The sequence below is a fragment of the Melanerpes formicivorus genome, unplaced genomic scaffold (genome assembly GCF_026170545.1).
Source record: "Melanerpes formicivorus ecotype bairdi unplaced genomic scaffold, bMelFor1.0.p_v2 SCAF_5, whole genome shotgun sequence".
Taxonomy (NCBI): Eukaryota; Metazoa; Chordata; class Aves; order Piciformes; family Picidae; genus Melanerpes; species Melanerpes formicivorus.
Window position 1 is genome coordinate 4,211,628 of NW_027142357.1, and position 22,080 is coordinate 4,233,707.

General features: G+C 46.0%; 1 protein-coding gene and 1 long non-coding RNA gene across 9 annotated transcripts in view; one reads left to right on the forward strand and one right to left on the reverse strand.

Annotated features, from left to right (window-relative positions):
• LOC137441071 (uncharacterized) overlaps nucleotides 1-10,167 on the forward strand; it is a 38,722-nt gene extending 28,555 nt beyond the window's left edge. For all 4 annotated transcript variants that reach the window (XR_010987319.1, XR_010987318.1, XR_010987317.1 and 1 more), the window contains 2 exons: nucleotides 3,838-3,914; nucleotides 10,000-10,167. This is a non-coding gene — a long non-coding RNA (uncharacterized lncRNA). The remainder of the gene's footprint in view (nucleotides 1-3,837; nucleotides 3,915-9,999) is intronic.
• Nucleotides 10,168-15,761: 5,594 nt separating this feature from the next.
• The window catches only part of HIBCH (3-hydroxyisobutyryl-CoA hydrolase), a 59,429-nt gene continuing 53,110 nt past the window's right edge, over nucleotides 15,762-22,080 (reverse strand). For 2 of the 5 annotated variants that reach the window (XM_068137910.1, XM_068137911.1), the window contains exon 14: nucleotides 15,762-18,566. In XM_068137910.1, coding sequence (XP_067994011.1) covers nucleotides 18,451-18,566 — 116 coding nt within the window. In that variant the 3' untranslated portion in view covers nucleotides 15,762-18,450. Of the gene's footprint in view, nucleotides 18,567-18,591; nucleotides 18,866-22,080 lie in introns of those variants that run through there. The other 3 variants (XM_068137908.1, XM_068137909.1, XM_068137912.1) reach the window with 2 other exon arrangements.

Consider the following 22,080-nt stretch of genomic DNA (forward strand, 5'->3'; position numbering starts at 1 on the left):
CTCTCCCCGTCTCTCTTGAACTGGGGATCCCAGAACTAGACACAGTATTCCAGGTGTGGTCTCACCAGCGCAGAGCAGAGAGGAAGAACTTAGTAGACCTCAGTTCAAATTAAGAGCTCAGTTCGATGAGAGCAGTTGAGCTCAGGTAAAATGAGAGCAGAACCTGTAAGAAGCTTTCAACTTCCTCACACCCTCTTGCCTTCAGGCTGCTCCATGTGATTCTGGTAAACAGGAGGAGGGTGGATTTGGGGACATGCTGACTGGGGACAGTGTTACTTTCATCCGATCAGACAGCTACCAAGCACACAATGTTCTCTGCTTTTAACAAGAATTTTTATTCTTTTCTTGGATGAAAACTAACCTTGTGGCTGCTGAGGGCTGTACCTACTGGCACTGCTGTTTTCTGAGCTCTTGGTGTTCTCACCTGAAGGTTTCCTGCTATACTCCTTTGCTTGCTACATCAGCTGTCCTCTCACTGAAAAGCCTTTTAACATAAACCAGAGGTCTCGCTGAAAAGTGAGTCTTGTTCTTTCTCCATTCAGTTACAGGCTGGCTTAGAAGCCTCCAAAAGTTTTATCAATTCTGGCCACGGAGAGGAAAAGCTCAAGCTTCTGAAATTCCAGCGTGTGCTCCGAGACAGATAACCAGGAGGCTTTCACTTACATGCTAATCCTGCACAGCACTTGTCTGTGGCTCCCGCATCCAGCCCCTCAGCCTGTAACTCTTATCTCTTGTTGGCAGTAAGGAACACGAGAGGGACAGGATGGCCCTGCAAGGAGTGAGGTCTCCATTTTTCCTCTGCACTGTCTGAGGTTTTTTGGGGTGTTTAGAGATTGACTGAGTGATCGGTTAGTGGTTGTGTGAGGTAGATGGACTAGGGAATAATGCTTGTCTTAAGATGGCTTGTTAAAGCTTCCCTTTCCTGTGATCAGAAGGGGCCTTTATGTTACTGCAGTGTGTCTCACTGAATGATAGGGTTTGGAAGGGACTTGTGGAGATCATCTAATCCAACCCCCCTGCTAGAGCAGGTTGCCCCGGGTGGTGTCTAGGCCGGTTTTGAATGACTCCAGAGATGAAGACTCCACAACCTCTCTGGGCAGCCTTTTTCCAGTGCTCCACCATCATCAAGGTAAAGAAGTTCCTCCTCATGTTTAGATGGAACTTCCTATGTTCAGGTTTGAAGCTATTACCTTGTTCTCTCATTGGGCACCACTGAAAGGAGCCTGGCCTCATCCTCCTGACATCCACCCTTTTAAGTAGTTATATGCACTGATAAATTCCCCTCTCAGTCTGCTCTTCTTCATGCTAAAAAGCCCCAAGTCCCTCAGCCTTTCTTCATAAGAGAGACATTCTAGTTCCCTAACCATCTTCACAGCCCTTTGCTCTACACTCTCAGCGAGATCCCCACCCTTCTTTTGCTGGTGAGCCCAGAAATGGATACAATACTCCAGATACAATGGCTACAATACTCCTGGCCTCACCAGGGCAGAGGGAGAGGAGAACCTCCCTTGACCAGCTGCCCACACTCTTCTTAATGCACCCTAGCAGACCATTGTCCTTCTTGGCACAAGGGCACGTTTCTGGCTCATGGTCATCTTGTTGTCCACTAGGACTCCCGGGTCCTTCTCGGCCGAGCTGTTTTCCAGCAGGTCAGCACCCAACTTGTACTGATCCATGGGGTTGTTACTGCCTGTCTCCTCTGCAGGATTTGCAGCAAAGCAGCTGCTGAGAAGGAGAAATGAAAAGCAGTGGAGTGGGGAGCTCTGAGAGCCCCTGGCTGGGGCTGCCCTGCAGCGCTGCAGGCACTGCTGCGTGCTGAGCCAATGATTCATCCCTCTGCCATTTGTGTGGCGCTGCTCAGCTCCGAGCTGCAGAGCGTCCAACAGTGTCATGTGTCCTCCCGAGTCACACCCCAGCTCGGCAGGGAGAGGAAAGGCACAGAAAGATGTTCTGGTTTTGTATTCCTCTCTGTTACTACGTGCAGGACATCAATGTTTGACGTGATGGGGTACAGTTCAGAGGTCTGGAAGCCTAAACGCTGTTTGGTTTACCTCTGCTGGTACGTTAGCTGGGTCACCTGCCAGGAGTGTGAAGGTCCTTGCTACAAAGTGTAGCGTTTATTGTCTCCACGATGACAACAGGACTGGAGTGATCTATCTGTTCTCCCTATGTGCTTGGATGACAAAGGTCCAGGTCTCAGCAGAAGCTGGTGAGGGACTTTTTAGGGTGTCAGGCAGTGATAGGACTAGGTGGAATGGAGCAAAAGTAGAAGTGGGTAGATTCAGATTGGATGTTGGGAAGAAGTTCTTCCCCATGAGGGCGGTGAGACACTGGAACAGGTTGCCCAGGGTGGTGGTAGAAGCCCCATCCCTGGAGGTTTTTAAGGCCAGGCTGGATGTGGCTGTGAGCAACCTGACCTAGTGTGAAGGGTCCCTGGCCATGGCAGGAAGGTTGGAACTAGATGATTCTCAAGGTCCCTTCCAACCTTAATAATTCTATGATTCTCTGAGAGGCAGAAGGGAAAACAGGGGAGAACTTCTCAGCTTAGGCAAAAGTTGGGGTGCTTCAGGTGCTGGCTTATTATCCTTCCTATGTCGTTGCTGAAACAGTCCTGGTTGCAGAAGGAGCCACTGGGCCAAGCAGCAGCCCCCCTGTGCACTCAGGGCTAGGTGCTGCACAGAAATTGTTGCAGCCTGTCATTCAATCCAATTCCCAAAGTGCTGCATCATCCCTTTACGTTTGTCAAAGTCACATAGGGTGGGTGAGCAGGCAAACAGGCTCCTGCAAGGCCAGCACTGCTTTGTGATGATGTAGAACTTTGACATCTTCACAGGAACCGTTTCATTTAATGGTTCCTTTGCAGAATCCCAGTTGTGAAGCTGTCTGTGCTGCACTAGGGACAAGTGGGACAACTTGTTAAAAGCAGATGTGGCTTTGGTAAGTAGTATACTGAAGAGGGAAATCTGGAGGAGGGTCACAGGGACTCACAGAGTCATAGAATTGTCAGGGTTGGAAGGGACCTCAAGGTTCATCCAGTTCCAACCCCCCTGCCATGGGCAGGGACACCCCACACTAGAGCAGGTTGCTCACAGCCACATCCAGCTTGGCCTTAAAAACCTCCAGGGATGAGGCTTCCACCACCTCCCTGGGCAACCTGTGCCAGTGTCTCACCACCCTCATGGGGAAGAATTTCCTCCTAACATCCAATCTGAATCTACCCATTTCTATTTTTTCTTCCATTCCCCTTGTCCTACCTGTCATTACCTGGCACCCTAAAAAGTCCCTCACCAATAGAATCACAGAATTGTTAGGGTTGGAAGGGACCTCAAGGATCATCTAGTAAAAGTTTGGAAAGCAGGGAGCCTGGCTCTGCCTCAGCAGAAATTCCTCCCTGTCTTCAGCTGGGCAAAGCTGTGCTGAGCTATTTTGAAAAGTGTGACATTTTCAATCTGGTGACTGCTGTAACAGAAAGTGTTAGGCAAAGTGATTCCTTGCAGTGTAGCACTGAGCTTCAAGGAGATTTCATCACAGGCCTTATGGATGGAAACCATTTAAACAGAAGCAGGAACTGGTTTGCCTAACAGCAAAACTCTTGCTCTTATGCCTGTCTTCATCAGATGGAGACATATTCCAGAGAGGCAGGAGAAACTCTAGGGTTTGGGTAGCCTGCATTTATCTTTTTGTAATTGTCTCTTATTGATGATTTTAATGCCTTAAAAAAATCTTATTTGTCCAAATAAAACTGCATCTGTACCAGTAATGCCTTTTTGGCCTGTCTTTTATATTGTATAATAGTGAACTGCAGACATCCTTTTACCACTGTTTTGTTTCCTTCAGCAACTGGAAATGAACTTACCTTGGCAGGAAGCGCTTGGCCAGGCAGGCACAGAGACTGCTTAACCCCCTCCTGCAAGGTGAGTGCAGCTTTGTGTGGTACAGCTCCCTCAATATTTTCTCTCTCCTCATACTACCATGTGTATAGTAAATAACTTAAGAGGTGGAACAAAACCTCAACTTGTCCTTCAAGCTCCAGGGATAGGGAAGAGAACGAGTTGTTCTCAGGACTCTTGAAAATACTGCACAGTGTTTATAGCGTGGAAGTTAAATGAGGTATTTAAAGGCATATTGACTATGTGTCCACTGAAATCAAGCACAACTGGAAACCTCTAGTTTTCAAATTAATTAAATCAACATTTAATTTACTGTGAAGTCAGCCTCTGAGAAGAGATGTTAAGGGTTTTGATGGTGATCAGAGGGCTAGAGCACCTCTCCTGTGGAGACAGACTAAGAGAGTTGGGGCTGTTTAGTCTGGAGAAGGCTCCGAGGAGACCTGATTGTGGCCTTCCAGTATCTGAAGGGCTCCTACAAGAAAGCTCGTGAGGGACTTTTTGGGGTGCCAGGTAGTGATAGGACTAGGGGGAATGGAACAAAAATAGTAGTGGATAGATTCAGATTGAATGTTAGGAAGAAGTTCTTCCCCGTGAGGGTGGTGAGACACTGGAACAGGTTGCCCAGGGAGGTGGTAGAAGCCCCATCCCTGGAGGTTTTTAAGGCCAGGCTGGATGTGGCTCTGAGGAACCTGATGTAGTGTGAGGTGTCCCTGCCCATGGCAGGGGGGTTGGAACTGGATGGTCCTTGAGGTCCCTTCCAACCCTGACAATTTTGTGATTCTGTGGTTCTGTAGTGTGGCTTTAACTCCTGGGTGTTGGTATAGTAGAGCAGATGGCAGCTCCCCAACCTCTGCCTCCAGCTAAGCACAGCAGCTTCTCTGTCACATGAGGAATGGCATCTGCAAAGGTTTTGGCCTGAACCATTTATGCCCTGGTTTCTGAGACACAACTGGCAGCAGATTAGAGCTTGAACACTGCAAGAAACAGATTTCTATCAGATAGTTTTGCCTTGTGCAATTCCTGGGAGCTAAAGGAACTGCCTTTTCTTCCCCTCTGAGGATGTGAGCATTGTGAGGAGAGCTAGGGATGTTAAACACCCTGTCAGAACCTGGCAGTCTGGAGAGGAGATAGGATTTAAATACTGCTTTTCACCACATCTGTGCAAGTAATGGTTGTCAAAACAGTAGAAAGCAGGCAGAGGACTGAAGGCAGCTTTATTTACATGCTAACAATTGCTAACTTGAGTAGAGCAGCCAAACCATAAAACTTACTGCAGTGACTTGGAAAGGATTGTGGTCTATAAATAATGAAATGAGCAATGGTCATGAATTTCAACCAGGGTCAATAACTTTGCTTTTAGGCAAATTAACTGGTAATCAATCTGGAACAATTTAGCTGTCTTGCATGCCTTGCCATGAGCTACAAGTTTTATAACCCACCACTTCCTCTGTGTAGGACAGTCACAAGAACGTTTGCTTTAGCCCAGATGAAAAAGCAGAGGTGAGAAGGTGGGAACTGAAGTAGATCCACTAGAGGAAGATGCTGACTTAGGAGATTTTTCCCTACCTGTTGCTTAGCTGTTCCTTAGCTCACATTCTCTCCCTCTTTCTGCTAGACGCTAACTCATCTGTTGGTGTCCCCTCACAGAAGAGGAAAGGGAACTCCAGTTGTGGGAGGGAAACATCTTAAAACAATGACAAAATACTAACTAGAGCTGACTACCACTTGACAGACCTCCTGTAATAAGTGCAAGAAGAGGACAATGTAGAAAACATGGCTCCAAAGAGATAAACTGAATCATCATCAAAGAAAGTGTCTAGAATGAAACTGATAAAGTATGTTGTTGTATCAGCTGTGGCATGGAGCTTCCCTGGGCCTGGGGAATCTGAGGTGTAACTCTACATTCACAGCTCTGGCTAAGCCTAAGGAGGACACAAAATCTGATCTGAAACTTCTAAGTTGCTACCAGTGGTGCAGTCAGAAGGGATTAGGCCACATACCTGCATTGCCTCCCAGTGAAGCTTGGGTGTTACCTTGGCTGGACAAAGACTGCAGCAGTGCTGGGTCACAGATGTTATTAGTGATTCTTTGCCATAGTACATACTTGGAGCTACATATTGGTCCAGAAGAGCAAGTGGAAATTATTTTTATTAATGTTTTATTAATGATAAATATCAAAATTAGACCCACAGAGGATATTGCTATCGGAAAGTTTTGAATTATTCACATGTCTGAATTGCCTACAGGCATCCCATAGAATGGCTTAGCTTGCAATGGACCTCTGAGATCATCTATTACAACCCCCCTGCCATGGGCAGGGACACCTCTCAACTAGACTTGGTTGCCCAAGGCCTTGAATACCTCCAAGGAGGAGGCATCCACAACCTTTCTGGTCAACCTGTTTCAGAGTCTCACTACCTTCCTACTGAAGAACTTCTTCCCAAGATCCAGTCTAAACCTACTCTTCCTCAGCTTAAAACCATTCCCCCTTGTCCTATCATTAGACACTCCTATGCAAAGTCCCTCTCCAGCTTTACTGTAGGATCCCATCAGGTATTGGAAGGCAGCTCTAAGGTCCCTCCAGAGTCTTCCCTTCTCCAGGCTGAACAACCTCAGCTCCCTCAGCTTAGCCCCTTGGCCTCTGGTCTGTAAGCACGTTCCGTAAATGTTTCATCAGCTCATGGGTGTTTTATAAACATCCACAGGGATAAATGTGGGTTTTGGAGCAGTGAAGGGAGTCCTTCCTTTGACTCATTTAATAACAAGGTATTGCAGTAAAAATCTCAGTGATAGCTGAGCTCCCCTCTGTGTTGGGTAGAAGCACACACAGCAGCAGCAGGGTGGATGTTCCAGGCTTGTTTAACTGTACTGCCTGCTTGCTCTACACTACACTGGAATGGGCTGCAGCCTGTCATTACCCACAAAAGAGGCTTGACTGCATTTTATTAAAGCAGTTTACAAACATTTCTCCAAAATGCTGAAATATTCTGGCACAAAGCTTGGTGGTTTCAGAAGCCCCTTAAGTCTGACCTGCTGGGAACATGAACCACCACCGCTGAGTGCTGGCACTTAGCTCCACAAAGTGTTTTGTAAACAGGTAGCCTGGAGAAGAGAAGGCTCTGGGGAGACCTTAGAGCTGCATTTCAATATCTGAAGGGGACCTACAACAAGGCTGGGAAAGGACTGTTTAGAAGGGCTTGTAGTGACAGAACAAAGGGCAGTGGTTTGAAACTGAAGCAGGGCAGATTTAGCTTGGACATAAGGAGGAAGTTCTTTACAATGAGAGTTGGTGAAATACTAGAACAGGCTGCCCAGGGATGTGGTTGAGGAGACTCCCTGGAGACATTCAAGATCAGCTTAATGTTGCCCTGGCCAGCCTGCTCTAGTTGGAGGTGTCCCTGCTGACTGCAGGGGGGGTTGGACAAGATGACCTTTGAGGGTCCCTTCCAAGCCAATGCATTATGTACTCAGCACTGGTTAGGCCACACCTTGAGTATTGTCTCCAGCTCTGGGCCCCTCAATTTGAGAAGGATATTGAGACTCTTGAACGTGTCCAGAGAAGGGCAACAAGGCTGGGGAGAGGCCTCAAGCACAAGCCCTGTGAGGAGAGGTTGAGGGAGCTGGGGTTGTTTAGCCTGGAGAAGAGGAGGATCAGGGGAGACCTTATTGCTGTCTACAGCTACCTGAAGGGAGATTGTAGCTAGGTGGGGATTGGTCTCTTCTGCCAGGCAACCAGCACCAGAACAAGAGGACACAGTCTCAAGCTGTGCCAGGGGAAGTTTAGGCTCCAGGTGAGGAGAAAGTTCTTCACTGAGAGAGTTGTTAGCCATTGGAATGTGCTGCCCAGGGAGGTGGTGGAGTCACCATCCCTGGAGGTGTTCAAGAGGGGATTTGATGTGGCACTTGGTGCCATGGTTTAGTAGTCATGAGGTGTCGGTTGGACTTGAGGTCTTCTCCAACCTTATTGATTCTATGATTCTATGACTCTGTGATGTTTTTATGAACTAGGAGAAAGAGGAGAGAAGCTTGTCATTGTGAACCTGGTTCTCATGAGTCAGCTGCTAGGCTGGGCAAGTGCCATCCTACCTGTGAAGCACCATTTGCTTGCCCATGGCATTGATCTCCTCAGCAAATATTTGCCTGTGATGAGGCTACTGAATTTGAGCCTCTTTCCCCCAGCATATAAAGCAAATCAATGAGGCTCAACATCTTTGCCATGGTTATGTTTTCTAAGGCTATTTACAAAAAAATCTTTAACTTTGGCTGACCTTAGTACAACGTCATTGGGTGAAGCTGCAGGGAACAGTTGGTTTCTGTGCAGCAGAGTCTTTATTTTGGCTGGCAGTCTATTAACTCTGAGAAGTGGGTAAGCTCATGCCAAGCGCAGCTGGGCATATCGTGAGATTCTGCTTTGCCTGTCTACAGACAGTGGCCTAAGGCACAGCTTTGTGGGCTAAGAAACAAAAAACCAACCCAGAATTCAAGGCTGACCCATTCTCATTCTCAAGGAGGCTAACAAAAGGACTCTGTCTGGTGTTCTCCCCAGCAGAAACCTTAGAGGAGCTCTCCACTATTTAAAAGGAGCTACAGGACAGCTGGAGAGAGACTTTTCACCAATGCAAGTAGTGACAGGACCAGGGGCAATGGCTTCCAACTGGAAGAAATTTTTTTTTTCCCCATGGGGGTGGTGAGGCACTAAAACAGGTTGCCCAGAGAAGTTGTGGAGGCTCCAAGCCTGGAAGTATTGAAAGCCAGGTTGGACGGGACCATGAGCAACCTGGTGTAGTAGAAGGTGTCCCTGCTGTGGCACGGGGGTTGGAGCTAGATGATCTTTAAAGTCCGTTCCAACCTAAAGCATTCTATGAATCTATAGAGATAGAAGCTGCAACTCCACAAAGAGCAGAACCCACAGGAGTAATTCCTTAAAAGAAATGTGCTGTAGAAGTGATTTTACTGGGTAAGAAACTGAAAAGTTATGATCCAGGTTAGTTTTAAATGTTGAGAGGTGAATCCATTGATTGGTTTGGGTTAAAATACATCATTGTCCCAAATTTCTTCCACTGGAGTAGCACTAACATAATGTTTTTCTTCAGCTTTAGTTGAAGTTCACCATCTGCACTGAAAGGTTAGGTGGGACCAGGAGCAACCTGGTCCAGTGGAAGGTGTCCCTGCCCCTGGCAGGGAGATTGGGACTAAATGATGGGCGCCATGAGAAAGTTTAGGCTCAAGGTAAGGAGAAAGTTCTTCAGAGAGAGAGTTGTTAGCCTTGGAAATGGGCTGCCCAGGGAGGTGGTGGAGTCACCATGCCTGGAGGTGTTCAAGAGGGGATTGGATGGGGCACTTGGTGCCATGGTTTAGTAGTCATGAGGTGTTGGGTGACAGGTTGGACTCGATGATCTTTGAGGTCTCTTCCAACCTTACTGATTCTATGATCTTGAAGGTCCCTTGCAACATAAACTATTCTCTGATTCTCTAGATCTCAGTAAGAATGGAGCTCCAGCTCTGACAGAGCTGCCTTGAGCACAGCAGTTTGCTGCTGCTTTCCCCAGCCTCTTGATGAAAAACCCAAAAAGCAGCTCGTTTCTCCTGAAGCCCTTCTCCTGACTGCATGCCCAAGCCTCCTTGAGCACAGCACAATGACACCAAGAATTAGTGTCAGTGCTGCCCAAGGGGTGTACAACAGCCATGGCACAAGGCTGTTATTGGGTGGTGGTTGCATGGTGCTTCTGTGGGGTGGTTTGGGGTCTGGTTTTTCTTCTCCTCAGCAGCAGCCGCCGGTGGAGTTAAGCAGCATTTGTTTACAGAGTCCGGAAAACAGCACTGTGTTGGCAGTTTGGGAGAAACAGATTATCTCTTTTTTCTAAGACCTCTACATTCCTAGATGGCTTACAGCACGTACTGGGAATTGCATTCCAAGGCAGCCTGAATTGAGGTCAAGCTTTGCCTACTTGTAGTAGACGGATGCTGCTGATAAAAACGTTCCCGGCACGCCATGCAGAGATTTATTAAAGCTGCTTCTGCAGGCGTCTGTGGTGAATTCAGCTTCCCTTTGAGCTCACTGATAACAGTAAACTGTTTATTGCCTTTACATGAAATGCTGTTTTGACAGATTTCCTCAGAAGTGAAGAAGCACAAACGGAGACGTTCTCCTCTTTGGAAATAACTGGACCTGCCGGCAAGAAGCAAACACCACTGTGTATGAAACAGGGGAACTGTTGTCAGGTCCTCAAAACAATGCTGTTGAACTGAATGTTGCAGCTGCACCTTCAAATGTACCATGGGATGCATCAAATCCAAGAATGCCTTTGTGGGTTCAAATACTCTCCAGGATGAGCGCATCACAGGAGGTAACGAAGGCTGCACTGGGGAGAAGTCCTCACTGATAGGAGCCAAGGCGGATGAGAAAGGTCCCTCCAGCACCATCGTGCTGGACTACGCACACCGCCTCTCCCGGGAGATCCTCGAGCAGGCAGTGAAGCAGTGGGCAGTGACTGAGAGCAAATACAGTGACATCCCCTTCATCGAGAGTGATGTGCCCTGAGCCCTGCCTGGCGAGGACTGCCCGCTGGCCTGCCTGCTCAGCAGTTGGTATTCAGCACACAGGATCAGCTGTGAGCTGAGTGTAAAGCCACCACCGCCTCAATGCGTCTGCAAGCAGAGGCTGGGGAAGAAAATAATTTGCCTTTTAATCTGTCTTGCTAAGAAACTAACGGGATCACAGTAGAATCCATGAATCCAGTGTCGTTTGCCACCCAGTCGTACGTCGAGTGCGTTCTGTCTTTGTGTGTGTTGAGTGTCAGCAGAAATTCATGTTAAAAAGGGAGATAACCTGGCCGCCCTGCAACTGCACAAGCACTGCCGTGGAGGCCCCAAAGATGCTTAATGACAACACATGGAGTAGTTTTATGTGCTGCCTAAACAATCAGAGCTGTGTTTGTAGTAGGTGAAAAGAGCAGAAACTCTGTGCTTGGTAAGTCTGCCTGCGTTGTGCTCAAATGAAGCCAAGGTCTGCATGTAGCAGGGGTGGCTGCTGTCAGATTTTACTTGTATTCTTTGACCTGACTCAATCTGTAAACCACAAAACTATGGTGGTGAGGAGAAGCATTTTATAAAGCCAAGTAGTATTCAGTGAACCACAAGGATTATGGTACAATTTCACTTCCAGTCTTAAGAGAACAGTATTGAGAAGCGATGCATTATCGTTGACAGATGCACTGGCTTCCAGAAATGCATGAAGCCAGGTCTCTCAAATCCTGCAGTACAGTGGTCTGATTACATCTGATCACTGTGTTCAGACCAAAGCTGTTTGTTTTTTGGGTTGGGGGTTTTGTTGTTGGATTTTTTTTGATGCTAGGATGCTGGGGTCTGGGGGGAGGGGTAGGGGGGGCTGTTTGGTTATTTTTACTGTAACCCAGATAGGTCTGCAAAAACTACTGATGCTAGTTAGTGACATGAACCTTCAGAGGTCCAAGAGTGTTTTAGGACCATGTCACGGGAACTCTGGCTGCATTACTCTACTTCGCTCTGCAGTAAACCCCTTGGAACAGTTTGCCTTCCTTTACCTTCCGCAGGCTCATTGCTTACCTGTTGGTAAAATTGTGCAGCAATGAGCTACAGAAATCTACAGCCTCAGCAGTGCCCTGAGTTAGTGAAAAAGCCTCAAGGCCCAAAGCTAGAGGGTTCCATTCTTTACTTTCTCCAGCTTGCATCCACACATTACACCCTACTTCTCCAGGCTCCTAACCAGCATCTGAGATATCAACAAAAGGATTAATTATCTTAAAGCTATGGTTTTGCTGACACTGTCTATCAAGTGAATGCCTACTAAAAGCTTGGGGGGGTTAGCAGCTGTTGTTTCCTTTGCTGTTATGACCAGTGTAAAAGATTTCCCAGATCAAAGAACTTTCCATTTGATGTTTCAATTTTATAGAAAAAATATTTCCATAGTGCCCAAAAGTGTTACTGTTTTAAAGAGGCACAGGAGTTCTGGTCATTCATAGAATCATAGAATGGTTTGGGCTGGAAGGGACCTCCAAACGACATCCTGTCCAACGCCCTCTGCAGCCAGCAGGGATATCATTCACTATGTCAGGTTGCTCAGTGCCTTGTAGAGCCTGCCCTTAAAGATCTCCAGGCATGGGGCCTCAGCTACCTCCCTGAGCAACCTGTTGCAGTTTTCCATCACCCTCATGGTGCAGAACTTGTTCCTCATCCAATCTAAATCCGCTCTTCTCCAATTTCAGACCATTGCCCCTCCCCCCCCAGCACTGCAGGCCTTTGTAAACAGTCCCTTCTTGCAGGCCCCCTTCAGGTACTGGAAGGCTGCTATTAGGTCTCCTCAGAGCCATCTCTTCTCCAGACTGAATAAGCCCAGCTCCCTCATCCTGTTTTTTCCAACCAAAACAATTCTGTGATTCTAAGCAGAAAGAAGCCCACCTTCTTCTCAGCTCTAAGACTGTCTATGAACTGAGCTGCTCTGCAATCTTTGTGACACAAACTTAGTTCTTGAAATTCACCTGGATAGGGAGTGGCTGCATCAGGAGTAAAGGGTGAAAAATGCTTCTTTACAGCACAAGACTACAGCAACCAGACTAGGCCCTGCTATTGAGACTGTCCTCAGGCTTTTGCTGGAAAAGGGAACAAAATTTGCTTATGATGTAATGTCTTATTCTCTGAAGTAATGCAGCCTTTGAAGCCATAAGTAAGTGGGACTAAAGTATTCTGGCCCTCTTAAATTCTACTGCTAACTCTTACTTGAAGCTCTAAAACATACCCAACATTTGCTCTATTTAAAAAACCTCCATGCCATGAAGCAGGCTGAATTTGAAAGCAGTCCCAGAAGACCCATCAGATCAGTGCCTATCAGTTGGATGTTGCTTCACCAGACTATTACAAAATATTCTTAGCCCAGCTAAACCAAAGTTTTATTACTAATAAAGGCCAGCCTTTCTGCAACATTAGACTTGAAGAATGTCAACACTGTCAGCGGCATAACTCAAACTCCACAGAGATTGACAGACTGGGAACTGCACTCACTCTAAGAGCGTACTTTGGTGTATCTGCCTTGGCCCTCTGTACAGGTAACTTGGTGACTGCCATGAGGGCTGGGGTGTTGCTTGCTTTTGCAGTGCCTCAAATCCTTTCTTTGGAGGTAGCCTTGACATTCTGGAGGCAGAATTGCCCAGATGTGCTTTTTGAGCTTCTTCATTGGCAGGCTGTGATTGCACAGTCCAACAAAAGGCAGGATTAGAATATAAAAGAATATTAAATTAGAATATAAAAGGATAAAAGGAAGAGCAACTAGGTGGTGAAGGGCCTCAAGAATAAGGCTTGTGAAGAGCAGCTGAGGAAACTTGGACTGTTTGGAGAAGGCTGAAGGAAGACCTTATAGCCCTCTACAACTACATGAAAGGAGGTAGGTGATGCTCTCTTCTCACAGGTAATTAGTATAAGTACAAATAGAACAAGAAGGAACAGCCTCAAGCTGCACCAGGGTAGGTTTAGGCTGGGCATTAGGAAAAAATTGTTCACTGAAAGACTGATCAAGCATTGGAACAGGCTGCCAAGGGAGGTGTGCTGCCATTCAGCCAGGCCTAAACAGGCTGGAAGCCTGGGCAGGGAGAAACTGAATGAAATCCAACAAGGACAAGGGTAGTCTTGCATCTGGGAAAGAACAATCCCATGAACCACTATAGGTTGGGACTCACCTGTTGGAGAGTAGCACAGGGGAAAGGGACCTGGTGGACAGGATGACTGTGAGCCAGCAATGTGCTCTTGTGGCAAAGGCCAATGGAATCCTGGGGTGGATTAGAAGGGCTGTGGATTAGTAAGTCAAGAGAGGTTCTCCTCCCCCTCTCTCTGCCCTGCTGAGGCCACATCTGAAATACTGTGTCCGTTTCTGGGTCCCTCAGTTCAAGAAGGACCTCAGGGAACTGCTTGAGAGAGTCCACCACAGAGCCACAAAGGTCATGGAGTGGAACATCTCCTTCATGAAGAACGGTTGAGGGAGCTGGGGCTCTTTAGCTTGAAGAAAAGACTGAGGGGTAACCTCATTCATGTTTATAAAGATGTGAAGGGTGAATGTCAGTAGGATAAAGCCAGGCTCTGCTCAGTAATGTCCAATGATAGGACAAGGGGCAATGGGTGCAAGCTGGAGAAGAGGAGGTTCCCCATTAACTTAATGAAAAACTTTTTCACTGTGAGGGTAACAGAGCCCTGGAGCAGGCTGCCCAGAGAGCTTGTGGAGTCTCCTTCTCTGGAGACTTCCAAAACCTTCCTGGATGTGTTCCATCCTGGATGTGACTTGCCCTAGGTGATCCTGCTCTGGCATGGGGGTTGGACTGGATGATCTTTTGTGGTCCCTTCCAACCACCAATGTTCTGTGATTCTGTGGCTGAGTAACCATCCCTGAATGTGCTTAAAGGTTGTTTAGAATAGAATAGACCAGACCAGACCAGATCAGGTTGGAAAAGACTTTTGAGACCATCAAGTCTAACCTATCACCCAACACCATCTAATCAACTAAACCATGGCACTAAGTGCCTCATGGCACTAAGTGCCTCAGCCTCCTCTTAAACACCTCCAGTGACTCCACCACCTCCCTGGGCAGCCCATTCCAATGGCCAATCACTCTTTCTGGGAAGAACTTCTTCCTAACATCCAGCCTAAAACTCCCCCTACACTTGAGACTGTGTCCTCTTGTGCTGGTTGCCTGGGAGAAGAGACCAACCCCCACCTGGCTACAACCTCCCTTCAGGTAGTTGCATATAAATATGTGGCATATATAGATATAGTTTAGTGGTGAATTTGGTAGCATCAGGTTAATGGTTGCACCTGGTGATCTCCAACCTGAATGATTCAGTTGAAATAGGCTGAAGTTAGAGCACACCACCTTATACTGACAAATAATCATCAAAGGAGAAAGTTACCTGGGTGTAGCTGAACATGCAGTGAGCTTCCTTCTGGTGCAGTTGCTGCGTGGGGGCTGTGCTGCTTGCTCAGAGCCACCTATCAGAGCATGGCAGTGACTGAATTGCTTGCTGCTTGTTATGTCCAACCAGCTGCTGACCTGCAGCCACAAAGCTTGTCCTCCCTTGTGAATGCTTGAAGATGACAGCAGCTCCAAAAGAGCCTGAAGTGCAATTCCAGCTGCTTTATGCTGCTTTCCATGACACTGGCACTTCAGGGAAAGCACACAGCAAATGGAAAGCAAACAAGCTTGCAAACAAGCTACAAACAACAGGCAGACAGCTTCTCACCAGGAAAATTGTCTCTTCTACAAGATGCTGTCCTTAATAAATAATGCACTTACCCTTATATAGAAATCTGGTCAATACTGCAGGCTGGTGAGGGATTGAAGGAAATCTCTTTCCAGAGTTCTGCTGCATAACTAATAGGCACAATACTAATACCTAATAATCATCATCAAAGTAAAGACTTCTTTACTAAATAAAACACCTACATAAAATGACAGCTGGTTAGTTATCATTAGGTTACTTTAAGCTGTCTCACAATGGCTTCCCAGCTAAGTTGCCACTGATTCTTTGCCTCGATTTTGTGCAGTGAAAACCCTCCAGTATGGGACTGGCATACTCAGCAAAACCATTTACTTCTATCTAGGAGTTAAAAAACACATTTGCTTTCTGTTTTCTCCAGGAAACATATATATAGTCCAAGTGGTTATGATGTGACTGATTTGATATTCTAATGATGGTTCAAAACACGTTAACTGCAGCACAACTTTGTACCATTAAGACTTCTGGAGTAAGACACCATCAGTATTCCCAAATAAAACACATGACAATATATTTTTTACAGTATTTTTTTGGTGGAAACTATTTTCTTGTGGACCAAATAAAGCTAAACTTACCACCTGGTCGTATGACTTTTATTGGGTTAAAAATACCAATGCCCAGGCTGGACAGGATCTTGTTACCAGGAGTTTGGGATAATTCCTGCTCAAGTAAATTCTGGAAGCAGCTGAAAAGGCAAGTCAAAGCTTATTGATTCAGCAGTATCCTCTTGCTAAAATGTTGTTCTTTTCAATCAGAAAAGGCAATGTCACATCTGCTCCCCGGGGATTGCTGTGGTTTGCATTACATATGGACACTGAACATTGCTCCTTTTGGGTGAAAATCATGGAATGACCTTGTATCTTTTTTTTTAACTAAAGTCAAAATACCCATTTGTGAAAAATCTAAAACACATTAACATTTTTTGGATGTAAGAGGTGGAGGTCTAAGTTTCTTACAGAGCCAGGAGGAGGTAGAAATTCAAGGCCTATTTTCAGAATTACCCTACATGTAATCAGGAAAGCTCTCACCTGCTTCTGAAAGCAAACCCAGGGACCATTCTCATTTGTTACACAACACTGTCAATTGTTACACAGCATCAACTTGCAGCTGAATTGTTAACCATTTCACCTTGAAGATTCTACTGACAAAGCAAGGTGCCATTTTTTCTTGAGATTCTCTCCATTGTGTTCACCTCTTAAGTCTTCAAAAGTCACTCTAACAGCTCACCTTGATGCTTGAATTTTCTGGTTTTGGTTTCCAGGCAACAGCTTCTAGGAAGGAGGGAGCTTGAGACAGTCTAGACCATTAATGCTGGCAATAAAAATGGCCCAGTGTTGAAAACTCCATCACGGGTCTGCTGCAGCTCTGACTTTTTGATTCCCCAGTGCTGATGGAATGACTACGTTACCTGACCAAAAGTCTCCTTCCTTTAGTCTCAAAGGTTCATCCTCAGAGAAGCCAAAATTTGTATCTGTGACCTGCCTACAACTGTAGAAACAAGTAGGAAGCAACACTGATTTGATTAACCATAAAGAGGCATGCATGGTGAACAAAGGTTAGCGGCTCTGTGTTGCATACACAAAAGTAGTTTCACTCTCCCAAAAGCTCTGGTTATGTCACTATAGCTGGGAGCATTAAGAGTGACCAGTAGGTCAAGGGAGGTCCTTCTCCCCCGCTACTCTGCCTTAGTGAGGCCACCATGTGGGGGACTGGTTCCAGTTCTGTGTTCCCCAGTTCAAGTCAAACGGAACTCCTGGAGACAGTCCAGTGAAGGCTACAAAGATGCCGAGAAGCCTGGAGTATCTCACCTGGCAGGAAAGGCTGAGAGACCTGGGGCTGTTTAGCCTGGAGAAGAGCAGCCTGAGACGGGATTTTCTCAGCACTTATCAATACCTAAAGAGCAAGGGGCAAGAGAAAGGGGCCATTTTTTTTCAGTGGTGCCCAGTAATAGGACAAGGAGCACTGGGCATGAACTAGAGCACAAGAAGTTCCACCTAAACAAGAGGGAAAAAATTCTTCACACTGAGTCAACCTGCCTGAACATTGTGATCCTGGGCAACCTTCTCTGGGTGACCCTGCTTTAGCAGGTGGGTTGGACTGTACAATCCCCAGCGGTCCCTTCCACCCCACCACCATGCTGGGATTCAAATATTTTCAGTCTGAGAAGCCAGCAACCCTTAATACACATACAGTGAGAGGTTATTAATGTATATTTAAACTTTGATCCCAAGAAATACATGTTAAGGTACATTGTATTAAAGACCTCTATCATCCAGGTAGCAGCAGATGTCTCATGGTTTCCCCTATATTTTATCTTCAGTGCCCCCTTTTCTTTTCACAGACTTTTCCATCCAGCAGATGCAATGCTCATAGGCATGTGAAAACAAGAACACAGATTAGTTGGTATGGCTCAACTCCAGCCACTTGCAAAGTCAGGGCCAGTAAAATCATTAGAGAATTACTAACATCACCAGGAAATATGTCAGACAGCATTCAGAGGAAGGTCTGAGGCAGTTACCCCTCCCTCACTGTAAGACCAGGAAAAATCAGGTGGTATTTGAAATCCTGAAAACCTAATGATGTAGTTCAATCAAACTTAATGGCACTGAAAAAAATATAAATGGTTTTGCAATCAAGCAGGAGAGTGCTCTAGGCTCTGGCAAGGTGATGACATTTGAAACAATGTCTACATCACATGGCAAGACTAATGCTGACAAAATGTTAAATCAACAGGAAAAAATTCTTGCTCTCAGACTAACAATGTGTCTGATCTTTTCTTTACAAGACTATTAACACCGTGGCGTTAGCATATCTTGCATTTCCCTTTGCAGCTCTGACTGTTTTAGAGTTGTAAGGATATTTTCATTTTCATTATGTAGGGAAGAGTCTGAGGCACAATTCACCAGCTCGGTGACAGAGCCGAGAACACAAAGGTCTCCTGACTTCTTGCTTAGGTCAGCCCTTAACAATACTCTCTCCCCCCAAGTGGTCTTTTCTAAACTAATAATTGATGCAAATAATTAAATGTTAATCATTATGTGGAGCAGTAAAAAAATTACAAATTGCCTTGAAGCAATTTCTTCCCCTTATTAACCAGAGATATGAGTATTGTGCCATAATGGCAGTGTAACGAAAGCGAACGCTGCTGACTGCACAAAGGAATCCCAGGCTAGCTAAAAGCATCTTGTCAAGCCTTATCACACACTGCTGTTAATGCTGATACCACAGAATTAAGTAGATGTACAAGATGTCAACAGGCTTGGTCTTTACAACTTGAGATCGTTGTTTCCCAATGGCTTAAAACAATTGTCCACAAATTCATCACTGACTTCTTCTAGAGCAGCTGGCTTCCATCTGGGGGCCTGGTCTCTGTCAATCAGCACTGTCAGGTGGTGCATAAGACAAAAGTTACTTGGAAACACAAAGGTGACTTTGGATTGCATCAAGATAGGCAATTCAAGTGAATACAGGGAGGGGGACAAAAATCAATATGCTCTGCAGAAGACAAGAGTTTTGGTAACATATACTTCTACTCTAATGAAAACCCTTGAGTTGTGACCTGTCTAGAGATGGATCTGCGAGTTGGCTGACTCTGAAGTAGTCCAAGCTCTGAAGGAACAGACCTGAAATGAGTGCTGTTAGACCTGCTCCTCTTGCTTGGCTCCTGCTTTCCATGTGAACCTGGGAAAATGCACAATGCTCCTTCTGGACAAGGGCCTTCACATCTCTGTGCAAACCCCTCTGATTCTTTCCAGAATTAGCTTTGGATATTTAACACCTGGTGTTAAACATCTAAAGCTAATCTGAACACTTTGTATAAACCAATAATGAAATAACTAATAACCAAAGAGCAAAGTAGAGTCTCTTTGTGGGCTCCCCAGTTCAAGAGGGACAGGGATCTACTTGAGAGACTCCAAGGGAGGGCTACAAAGATGATTAAGGGACTGAAGCATTGCATTATGACGAGGGGCTGAGAGCCCTGGGCCTGTTTGGTCTGGAGAGAAGACTCAGAGGGGATTTAATAAATGTTCATAAATATCTGAGTGCTGGGTGTCAGGAGGGAGGGGACAGGCTCTGCTCACTTACACCCTGTGACAGGACAAGTGGTAATGGATATAAACTACAGTACAGGAGGTTCCACCTCAACAGTGAGGAGGAACTTCTTCACTGTAAGAGTCACAGAGCACTGAACAGGCTCCCCAGAGAGGTTGTGGAGTTTCCTTCTCTGGAGACTTTCAAGACCCATCTGGATGCATTCCTGTGCAACCTGTGCTAGATTCTATGGTCCTGCCCTGCAGGGGGGGTTGGACTCGATGATTTCCTGAGGTCCCTTCCAACCCCTAACATCCTATGATCCTGTGGAACCCAAGAATACTTTACCTGTGAAGGTTTGTATAATCTTAACATGTACACTTTATGCTGTACCCTGTGAAACACTCCCTGAAGGTAAAACTCATCAATGAATGAATCACATGTCAAAGTACAACGAGGAAAAAAATCTCCAAACTCATTCCTTGCATGACAGGAATGCTGAAAACATGTCAGCAAGGACAGCTGCACTAGCAAACTGTAGTAAGACAGGAGAAAGGTTATTTGTGTGTAAAAATGACCACAGCGAGTGCAATTCCAGAGTGCCCTGAGCACCTTCCTGGCTCCAAGAAAGCCCACGAAGCTGCTGCTCATGAGATTGCTATCATTTAGAAAAGGGCAGCTGCAGGAACTGGTGCTCTCCCTGTTGCACTGCCCAACAGCCCTCCCCCACACATCTCCTCACATCTGTGTTATCAGCAACCGATATGGAGATGCACCTGTGTCCTCAGAGACCTCCTGACCAGCACAGCCCACAGCATAAAAGGGAGGACAGGCAGGAAGTATCTCTGCTGAGAAGAGACTTCTGTTGTTTGTGTTTTCTTCCTAACAAGATGGTTTGAATGGTTTGTGAACAGAAGATCCTCACAGCAAGCAGCCACTTTGAAGAGTAACAGCTGCTTATCTGGTAAGTTCTTATGTCCTTCTGAACAGACTTGGTGACTAAACTTGAGTCATCCAGGGTGAGAAATGAGCAAAGGAGTTGGATCTAAAGTTCAGTGGAGAGAATACCCACCTAGGTAGTGTCTTGCCAAAAGACAGGCCTTATGGCAGCCTGTGGCAAAAAACGGGACTTGAAAGCTTAGCTTTTACCTCTATAGCCAACACTTGGAAAGTGTCTAGAAAATAAATACTGTCCAAGCAACAGCTGCACTTTTTAATGCTTCTGTAGCTGAATCACAACTGTAGCTAGCATCTCCAAAGAGAAAAGAGAACCAGAGCCCTGCACCCACTTACCTGCAAATACAGGGCTGAGGACACCTTCCACACACAGAAACACTCATGTTGAAAAGAAACTCATTGTAACATGGAGCAGGTTGCCCAGGGAGGCCATGAATGTTCCCTTCTTGGAGGTGCTCAAGGCCAGGCTGGATGAGGCCTTGAGCAACCTGGTCTAGTGGAAGGTGTCCCTGCCCATGGCAGGGGGGTTAGAACTAGATGATTTTTAAGGTCGCTTCCAACCTAAAGCATTCTATGAATGTATATAGACAGAAGCTGCAATTCCACAGAGAGCAGAACCCACAGGAGCAATTCTTTATAAGAAATGTGCTGTAGAAGTGATTTTAGTAGGAAAGCTACGATCCAGGTTAATTTAAAACATTGTGAGATGAATCCATTGATTGGTTTGAGTTAAAATACATCATTGTCCCCAATTTCTTCCACTGGAGTAGCACTTACTCAACTTCAGTTGAAGTTCACCATCTGGCCCAAACGATCTTAACTGTTACCCAAAAAAAGCCAGCACTGATTACAGATGCTTTCAATTAGTGAGGGGGTTAAAAAAACAAAAGTCCATGTGTATAATGCTGCAGCTTCAACTCTGAAACAGAGAAGTAATTGCTGAACATGCTTCACAATACAGCATTGTGTAAGCAAGGTAATCCTTCTGTTTGGTTCTGCGACCGTTCGGTTCTGTGACTGGCTTTATTCTGGTGAATAAGCAGAATGCTCAAAGCTGCCTCTCCAGTGAAATGGCCTCTCCAGCTTTGGAGCCCTCAACACAGGAAGAATGTGGACCAGAGGAGGGCCATGAAGATGATTAGAGGACTGGAGAATCTCTGCTACAAGGACAGGCTGAGGGAGCTGGGGTTGTTCAGCCTGGAGAAGAGAAGCCTCTAGTGAGACCTAATAGCAGCCTTCTGGTACCTGAAGGGGGCCTGCAAGAAGGATGCAGAGGGACTGTTTCCAAAGGCCTGCAGTGATAGGACAAGGGGCAATGGTTTGAAATTATGGAAGAGCAGATTTAGATTGGATGTTAGGAAGAAGTTCTTCAGCATGAGGCTGGTTGAGCACTCAAGCTGCCCAGGCAGGTGGCTGAGGCCACATCCCTGGAGATATTCAAGGGGAGGCTTGATGGGGCTCTGGGTGACCTGATCTAGTTGAGTATGTCCCTGCTGACTGCAGAGGGGGTTGGACTGGATGACCTTTGGAGGTCCTTTTCAACCCAGATGATTCTAAGATTCTTTGAAATCTTACATGGATTAAAATATTTGTTTTCTCACAGTATCATGCAAACAGTCCCTTTCTGCAATAGTTTCTTTTTCTTTCGTGTTTCTCCAGCTTGAGATATCAGTCACTAGAAGAACAGAAATTCTGAAGACTTCTAAGGTAAGCTGAGTAGTTCATTAAGATAAAAGTAACTGGATGTAGACATTGTGTTAAGAGTTCTAAGAAAAATATTGACAACTCCAAACCCCTCTGCTCAGCAGCAGTGACTTTACTGGACTTCAGTTAGTGTTGTACTGCTCGGCTGCATTCAGCACAGTCAAAACCACAGACATTTCTAAGCACCTGAAATTCTTAGCTGG